The sequence below is a fragment of the Lates calcarifer genome, linkage group LG15 (genome assembly GCF_001640805.2).
Source record: "Lates calcarifer isolate ASB-BC8 linkage group LG15, TLL_Latcal_v3, whole genome shotgun sequence".
Lineage (NCBI taxonomy): Eukaryota > Metazoa > Chordata > Actinopteri > Centropomidae > Lates > Lates calcarifer.
In genome coordinates, this window is record NC_066847.1 from 15,634,824 (window position 1) to 15,644,182 (window position 9,359).

Here is a 9,359-nt window from a genome sequence, read left to right on the forward strand (position 1 = left end):
ATAAGATTCACTTTGTTTTGAACAAATAATTTTTTGAAAGCAGCTGTGAAAAAGCCATTAAATGACATAATGTTGTTGTGTATACTATAGTGTTGTATATGTAGCCTATACTGACCTGGTTGCATTTGGTTTCTCTTTAATGTTGCCACCATACTGACAGTGTAGAAGGTGAAACTAGGTAAAGGCCACCCTGTACGATAACTGGACATCGCTCCAGTTAAACTTTGTGGAAATTTCCTCTCTGAGCTCACTGAGTTCATACCAATCTGATTGTTAATGTGGAAATTAACGGTAGAGCAGCATTTTGCTGTGTCATCAGGGGGATCTGAGGTATATAAACACACACACACTTGCTGTACAGTGATAGGAAAAATACAGCAGTATCAGCAGTATGGGGATACATTTGAAAGGTAAGCTTTGAGAGGAAACTGGTAATAGCATCTGTTTTATCACAGGACGAAAATATTTAATTGAATTTAATAATAGAATAAATAAATGTTTTAGATGATATTCAAATGAAAATTAAAAAGCTATTGCTGAATATGTTGTAGAGGCTGTCTGTGAACTCAGAGTTAATATTGTCATTTTGTTTCATGAAGTAACCTACTGCTTTAACAAGCTTGTGTTCTATAACTACTGTTAATGGAAATTTACTGATGAAAGAAGAGGATGACCCAAATGCATGAGGTGTGAAACTGGGGCTGGTAATGACACATTTTTGATACAGTTTTGGGCGGGAAATTACACAATGTAGATTACAGATTTGGGCAAAGAGCAACTTTTTTGCAGTATGGCAACTTTATCAGGGGAGAAGAAAATGGCTGCAAATCAAATACAGAGTGAGGAATATGTTGTTATTTAATGCAAAGTCATGGATGAACTGGGTAAGTGTGAAACAATTATTAGCTTCAGAGAGTTTACATTGATGCATAATGCATGTTGTTTTAATCAAACAGTACAATTAAGCTAGTGGGTACGCCACACCAGTTTTTCATAGAATGGGGATCTGAAAAAGGAAGTATGACTCAACTGACACCACATGTACTCTTTGTTAACTTTGCCCAGAAGTCCTCAGAAAACAAGCTGTTGCTACTCTACCAGCCAGTGGCACAATATTACATTCTATCTTTATTATAGCTAACAGACAGCTGAATCATGTTGGTATGATTCTATATATGATCTGCCTAAATACAGCTTAGGAAGAAATATTTTTTAAAGCCACCGGTGTTACAACTTAATAAATTTTTATTTTTCCTAATTCAGACGGTAATCCCAGTGAAAGCCAGAGCCCTGCTGCAGATCCAGAGGATCCACAGAAATGTCCTCCAGTTGTCACAGACATTGGTGCCTTGAATTGCTCCTCTCTGAATGTTGAGAGCTTTATTGAGCAATCTATTGCTATCATTATGGAAGACGTGGTGAAAAAGGCCACTGATGTCACAGAAAAGGTAATAGTCTAATTATTTACTCTGCTCTGGTGTCTGTAGTCTATAAACAAAACATCGGTAAATTCTCCAACTGCTGACCTTAACAGTGAGATGTTTGTCCATGCTGACCAGGTTTGTGAGTGGCGATCCCCCGAGCAGCTGAAGGAGCTGTTGGACCTTGAGTTGACAGATGGAGGAGAGTCAGAGTCCAAGATCCTGCAGCACTGCAGAGATGCCATCAGATACAGCATCAAGACCAGTAAGTCTTCAAACTTAAATGAATTAAGAACTGATTCAATTTGGGGAGTGAAACTCAAGAAATGTTTCCTTTGCAAAAGTGACCAAACAGTGTGGCTGTGTCCTGGTAGGGATTGTCAGTGAAGCCTGTCTCCCTCATTTACATCTCCACAGACGGTGATTTGCACTTCTCTAAATTATGGACAGATTATGAGACAATGGGCCCCTGTATCAAGTCAAATCAGGTTTATTTATTTAGCACCGGTTCTCAGGACACTTTCCATATAGAGCAGGTCTGGACCGTACTCTATATTATTACATTTACAGAGAGAGACCCAACAAATCCCACCATGAGCAGCACTAGGTGACAGTGGAGAGGAAGAACTTCCTTTTAAGAGTCAGAAACCTCGAGCAGAACCGGACTCAGGGTAATAATAATAATAATAATAATAATAATGATATTAATAATAATGAGAAGAAGAAGAATGGCAGTGTGTGTTGAGCAGGGTCATGGGGGGAGTAGGTGGTTTGTGATCAAAGATCAGACTCTGTAGTTCCAGAGGCAGAAATACCTGCAGAAAGAGACAGGAGAAGAGGGGAGAGACAAGAGCATGAAACTATGTGAGAGTGAAGATGTGAAGTCAGTAACATGCATATATGGGATATGAATACATACAAATAGAGTAAGCGAGAGGAGCTCGATGCATCATGGGAAATATCCCAGCAGCCTAGGCCTACAGCAGCATAACAGAGGGTGTTTCTGCCTCCTGGACCCATTTTACTGCTGGAAGGAACTACCAGTAAACCAGCATTCTGGGAGAACAGGGTTCTAGTGGGATTGTAGGGAATTATAAACTCTTTAAGATACAATGGAGCCTGACCATTAAGGGCTTTGTAGGTGAGGAGGAGGATTTAAAATTCTATTTTGGATTTAACAGGCAGTCAGTGTAGAGAAGCTAATACAGCCTGGAAGTAACAAATGCATGGACTAGTTTTTCTGCATCAAGACAGGATGTCCCTAATTTGAGTTACAGGACAAATCCTGGTCAAAGATAACTCTGAGAATTTGTACAATGGAGCTGGAAGTCAGGGCAATGCCATCTAGTACACTGCAGCTGTCTTTGACAAATCAATTAAAGGGAGACTATGAACTTAGTTCAAATACATTGTGCTGCTATGCTTTACTCAATCTGGAATGACCAGTAAATTATGGTTCATATTGCTATGTCACTGATATTACTGAACCAGTTCACTGACATTATGACTCTACTTTATTTATGCTACCATTACACTACCTTTTGGCATGACAGAGATGAATGTTTTTGTAGGTTTATCACAATAGAACAAGAAGTAAACACGCCAATTAATGTAATGTAAAGTAGTAAAAACATTAACCTGCTCTGGATCTGCTCTGTTTTATTTCTGCAGCCCATCCTCGTTTCTTCAACCAGCTGTATGCTGGGATGGAGCCCTATTCCATGGTGGCAAGCTTCATCACAGAGGCCCTCAAACCCAGTCTGTGAGTCACACTACTTACTGTAATAAGTTATTTATAAATGTTTGAGCAGAGAACCAGAGGGATTATATTACATATACAGTGCTGAACCAAACTGTGAAATCATGTTACCATGATAATATTGTATGTGTGGTTTCCATCAGGTACACATATGAGGTGGCTCCAGTCTTTACCCTGATAGAGGACGCTGTGCTGAGAAAGATGATGGAGATGATCGGCTGGGAGGAAGGAGGAGATGGAATCTTCAATGCAGGTACAGTCACTGGCACATACTAATATTTACACTTCTGTTGATGCCAGCTTCTGTTTTATTGTGTGCTAATCATTTTATCCAGCGTAGAATACAATATGTGCAGGGTTTTAGCATCAATGCACCTTGGTCTTAACACATAGCACCTACTTTCCTTCCAGGTGGCTCAATGTCCAACATGTATGCTGTGAACTTAGCCAGGTACCATCACTATCCACACATTAAAGAGCTTGGCCTCTCTGCTGCTCCACGACTGGTCATCTTCACTTCACGTGAGGTAGGTTTTATAAGGAATCATTAAACTTAAGAGAGAATAGATTTTGCAGTGCACCTCGGTGACTCAGGGGTATAAGGTGCTGACCATGAGCTGCAACGTCCCAGGTTTGAGTCAGACTGGGTACCTTTGCTGCATGTCATTCCCTATCTCTCCCTTTTCTTTTTTCCAGTTAATCCTCTCCTGTGTCTCTCTGATGAAGACATTTAATGCCACCTAAAAAATACCAATAACCTTTTATGTTTTCGTTGATAGACTCTTGTTGAATCTCTTTCAGTGTCATTACTCGATTTCCAAAGCAGCAGCTTTACTGGGTGTTGGCACCAAGAATGTTTATGTAGTGCCATCTGACAACAGGTAAAACTGCTTTTCCCACACACTTGATAATCCTACCTAAAGTACTAACTCACTTTACCCAGGCACTGAATGCATTTGATATATTCAATCATTTGTTCTTCTGTCACGAAATGAATCATGATTTGTTGTTTGTGTTTGTCAGAGGGAAGATGATTTCCTCAGCTCTGGAGGAGCAAATAAAGACCGCTAAAAGTGAGGTGAGGAAGCCACATTACCTGCACTGGGCTTTAACTGAAACACAATACAACATCATTAGGAAAAATTCTTAGGCTGTGTGTGTGCATGTGTGTCCGTGTGTGTTCAGGGTGCAGTTCCCTTCATGGTAAATGCCACAGCAGGGACCACAGTGCTCGGAGCTTTTGATCCCATCGAGGAGATCGCAGACATCTGTGAGAAGTACAACCTGTGGCTACATGTGGATGTGAGTTAATTTATTTATTCACCATCCAGTATTCAATAGCAAATAATCTGACTTCACCATCATTATAAATGCTTCGTTTCTCTTTTGTTTTCCTCAGGCATGCTGGGGAGGAGCAGCTCTGATGTCTCAGAAACATAAACACTTGTTAAAAGGCATCCACAGGTAAACATGTCAAAGCAACGTCTCTGTTATGGAACATTTCATAGTAATGTGGTTCAGCCTGTAATGTGGTTCAGCCTGTAATGATGGAGAAGCATGTTTGTCAGTTTGTAAGGAGCTGCTATCTGTGTGAATGTTGAGATGCCTTCAGTGAAAACACACTGACTGTAAACCCTCTCTGCTGTCTGATCAGAGCCAACTCTGTGGCCTGGAACCCTCACAAGATGTTGATGGCATGCCTGCAGTGCTCTGCTTTCCTGGTCAGAGACAAAACAGTAAGACAAGCTCACTTATCATTTGAGAACTCAGTTTGATAACCTCCACATAAAACAACACCTACAACCCAGTGATTCTTAACATGCATAGCCCTAAAAATGTGTTGAACACACACATCTACTGTGCATACTCTGCTCCCTCTGGACAGTTGTTCTCTGATGTTTCCACCTGCACCAGACACACCAGATGTTGTTTAATGTTATGCTATGTGGAATTTGTCGATTGCTGTTTGTAATTCAAAGTTGGCCCCTCCTCCCTGGCTCACAAAAATAAGGAGGAAATAAGAAAACACAGGCAGAGGGCAGGGTCTCTGCAGATAAATACACCACCACACACTTCTAAAGGGTCAAATGTGATGATTGAGAGGGCTGATGTTAGCATGCTCCAAATGACAATGCTAACATGTTGATGTTTAGCAGGTATAATGAGTGCCATGTTCACCATTTTAGTGTGTTATTTATCACTAAACATAAAGTACAGCTGAGGCTGATGGGACTGACTGTAGTTCTGCAGGTATTTGTTTAGAAAGCACACAATCGCACAAGTTTAAAACTTGACCTAATAACAGCACTGATGAAAAGTCGAAGAATCATCAGAGTTAGAATAGTAAATCATCTGTGTGCCTTGGACATCTCCACTAAATTTCATGGTAAACCATCAGTTATGATGATCTGGACAATACAAACCGCAAAAAGCTTAGCTTAGCACGCAGAATGGAAATAGGGAAACTGCTAGCCTGACTGTTCATTAATTAACATGTTATATCTCGTCTGAGACAGAGCCAGACTGGCTCTTTCTTGCTTGCCTCCACTCTTTGTGTTAATTAAGCTAAGCTAAGCTGAACTTATTCTGGCAGTGGTTATATATTTAATGAACACTTTAGTCTTCTCATTTAACTTTTGGAAAGAAAGCATGTGTTTTTCCCAAAATGCTGAACTATTGCTGAACAAAAACTTATCTATATGAACAGTGACACAGACTTGATGCATTTAGATGGTCAATCACATTCATTTTGTTGTTGCTATGTAAACTTGTGGTACCATGGAGGATTTTTTTGGGGGGGTGGATTGGGGGCTGTCCTGCTTCATGTATGCACACTGCTTTGGATATAAATGTTCTTCAATATTGAAATACACAAAAAATGTAATTAGAATCAGTGAGATGAATGTACTGTATGCTGCATAAACCTCATCACTGTGCTTCATCAGCATCTCCTCCAGCGCTGCCACTCTGCCCAGGCCTCCTACCTCTTCCAGCAGGATAAGTTCTATGATGTCAGCTACGACACGGGAGACAAGTCTGTCCAGTGCAGCAGGAAGCCCGATGCATTCAAGTTCTGGCTCATGTGGAAGGCTTTGGGAACCAGAGAGCTGGAACAGAGGGTGGACAGAGCCCTTGCCATGGCCAGGTTTGTCTGAGGAAATACACATAATGCAGGGCTGCAGCTAACACTCAGTGACAAGAGGGCCCACTTTGGTTAAATCAGATCAACACCAGCCATGAACATGTGACCTTTAACTGCTGAAGGGTACAAACATATTGACAGTTTAAGTGAATAATTCAGAGCCCATAAGTAAGAAAAAATGAATGCACAGCAGTCCTCTACAGTACATTTTTATAGTGTTCCTCATGCTGACTGAGGAGGCGGCTGCAGTGAATTATATGTGCTCTAATTTCACATTAACAGTGTGAAATAATGAGTTATTACTGGACATCAAATCACTTCTTGGGTCAGCCGACACTACTGAGAACACTGATGATAACAGTCGGCACTAGTACCCGCCAAAGCTCACTAACATGTAAGCCTATAAGGAATATGTGCTATACCCAGATGGTATTCTGAAGCTAAATTTGCTCTCTCTGCAGATATCTGGCACAAGAGGTCGAGAAAAGAGAGGGTTTCCGTCTGTTGATGGATGTAAGTTTTTGACAGTCTCTTATTTTACCAACTTCACTGTTACTCAGGTAAAATATTGTGAATTCATTACACCGCATGTTTCCGACGAATTTAGATCAAATCTATCTGGGGTAGATTCACCTGTTTTGAACTCTGCATTTCTCTCTACAGCCTGAATATGCAAATGTTTGCTTCTGGTACATTCCACCAAGTCTGAGGAACCTTTCAGATGGGCCTGAGTTCTGGAAAAAGCTTCACACTGTAAGTAACTGATTTTGTGGGGATATTTAACATGTGGACATGATTCTAAAATCAACTCTTTGTCAGTACGTTGTCAGTGCTGTCAGTCATTGCAGTGTCTCCTCCCTCCTCCTGTAGGTGGCCCCCGTTATAAAGGAGCGCATGATGAAGAAGGGCAGTATGATGGTGGGCTACCAGCCGCATGGAGACAAGGCCAACTTTTTCAGGATGATTATCATCAGTCCTCAGGTCAGCAAACAAGACATGGACTTTGTTCTGGATGAGATACACAACCTGGGAAAGGATTTGTGATGAACTGTCAGTGTCAGTGAAGATCCTCTGTCCCCCACTTCATTCGTCTGTCATGGAATGGACTTGTGGATAAGCAGGATATTCTCTCCACGTTCAGGAAAAATTCATGTATTTTACTTTTCACGACGTTGGAGCTCTGCTCGATGTCAAAGCACAAAAGTGGCGTTACAGCATGTTCTCTCTTCTCCTCTCACTTTTCTCAAATTAAAAGTAAAAATCACCAATCAATTGAAATATCCAAATCTAATTTATGATTTCATGAAGCTTGCTCTTCCACATGTATTTGTTGAATAGGAGATGTTACAATAATAATACATCTTTTTTATTATGGATAATAACTGGGGAATATTTTTTAAGTGGTCACAGTACTGTTTATAACTGCTGAAATAAGAGTCATTTGTGTTTTGCATATTTCAAATATAGTTATTTCCACATTATACTCACCAAGCATGAATAAAGTACAGTTGTTAAAAAAAATACAAACTTGGACTGTGGAACTGTAAATAACTTTATAATCTCAAATAAAGAAAAAAGATCTACTGACTGTGTTCTCAGTTAAGTGTTGATATATTTTAATCAAACTCAGACAAATGAAGAGCACAATCTCAGGAATCTAGATCTGTAGAGAGTTTTGTCACAAGGAACAGCTGGATACAAACATAAGATTACACTGGACTGAGGAAATTGACAGACATTCTCAACAGAGTAACAAATAATGAAACATATCTGAGATCTAACATATGTCAAAACGTTGAGCATACCCACATGAAAACAGAATTTGAGTAATTAAAGACAGGTAAAGACATGTCAGTGTTCCTCACATATCTGGTTTTTAATCATCAGCTGGTGCAGAAGTAGAGGGAATGTGTGCTGACAGAGAGAGCAGATGTACAACTAGAAAAAGCATTTCCCGAAGAAAATACAGTGCGACTGCTGATAGCTGAGGAATCACTGAAGCAATGCTGACAAACAGCGTTAAAAACAGCTACATGCAGAGACTAAATGTGGAAGCTGAAAGCTAAGAGCAACTGCTGAAGCATTCATTTGAATTGCAAAGTTTTTTTCAGAAGTAGTTGAATATTTTAAAAAGAATACACAGACAAAACATAAACATAAATGGTTTCTGAAGCAGAGAGCATGCAGGAGTGGTTAGTTACAACCAAAAAACGAGCAGAAGTAAAATGAAACAGCTAAACACAAAATCCTTGGATTAATCATATTCTTTTCTCCACTCCCTGGGCGTCTGTGACTGTGACTCATTCTCAGCCATTTAAACAGCACACCCTCAACATGATTCGCTGCCATGTAGCTGTAGTGGGCAGATTACTCAACAGGCCAGGACTGAAATTCCTAATAACTGACTGAACACTTCAGTCAAGACTTGGATTCAACATAATGCCAATGCTTTCCAGATAGTGCTGTTTCTTCCTGTTAGTTTGTGCTCCTCTTTCATGGAACATTTCATAGTAATGTGGTTCAGCCTGTAATGTGGTTCAGCCTGTAATGATGGAGAAGCATGTTTGTCAGTTTGTAAGGAGCTGCTATCTGTGTGAATGTTGAGATGCCTTCAGTGAAAACACACTGACTGTAAACCCTCTCTGCTGTCTGATCAGAGCCAACTCTGTGGCCTGGAACCCTCACAAGATGTTGATGGCATCTGAACATATTCCACCTGCATGCACATGACTTTCAGCTTTTGTACAAGCTGAGAGCTCAGAGGTTGAAGCCTTGTTTTTTCCTTTTCCCATAGAAATTAACTGTACAGCTACTTCTCAGCTGTGTGTGACCCTCCAGAGGTTAAAAGCAGGGCTAGTCCAGGACTTGAACCCAGGACCTCTCACACCCTAAGAAGGAATCATACCCCTAGTCCAACAAGCCAGCCCACACAGCTGTATTTCTTTCCTGCTGAGACCTGTAATTGAGCTCCTCAGACTGGTAATGTGACGACTCAGGACTCCACGTGATTTTGTCTAATCCAACAGCGCCCTCTGGT

The 9,359-nt window shown here is 40.6% G+C and overlaps 1 protein-coding gene across 2 annotated transcripts; it reads left to right on the forward strand.

Moving 5' to 3' along the window:
• The first annotated feature begins 254 nt into the window (after nt 1-254).
• Nucleotides 255-7,910, forward strand: LOC108876319 (acidic amino acid decarboxylase GADL1). 2 transcript variants are annotated; one of them, XM_018665767.2, is made up of 15 exons: nt 255-410; nt 1,264-1,448; nt 1,560-1,686; nt 3,093-3,183; nt 3,324-3,433; nt 3,592-3,707; nt 3,982-4,061; nt 4,204-4,258; nt 4,366-4,482; nt 4,580-4,644; nt 4,835-4,916; nt 6,126-6,325; nt 6,784-6,835; nt 6,986-7,075; nt 7,193-7,910. In XM_018665767.2, exons 1-15 carry the CDS (start codon nt 392-394, stop codon nt 7,364-7,366), a joined length of 1,563 nt encoding a protein of 520 aa, XP_018521283.1. In that variant the 5' UTR covers nt 255-391; the 3' UTR covers nt 7,367-7,910. The 2 variants fall into 2 exon arrangements, with proteins under 2 accessions (XP_018521283.1, XP_018521284.1); XM_018665768.2 differs by lacking the exon at nt 255-410 and adding an exon at nt 724-884.
• The last annotated feature ends 1,449 nt before the right edge of the window (nt 7,911-9,359 follow it).

What these genes read in the sequence shown, in the direction of transcription:
- LOC108876319 (XM_018665767.2), top strand. An exon ending in TCCTGGTCAGAGACAAAACA is followed by an intron (nt 4,917 to 6,125) that starts GTAAGACAAGCT and finishes GTGCTTCATCAG; the next exon opens with CATCTCCTCCAGCGCTGCCA. An exon ending in GTTTCCGTCTGTTGATGGAT is followed by an intron (nt 6,836 to 6,985) that starts GTAAGTTTTTGA and finishes TTCTCTCTACAG; the next exon opens with CCTGAATATGCAAATGTTTG.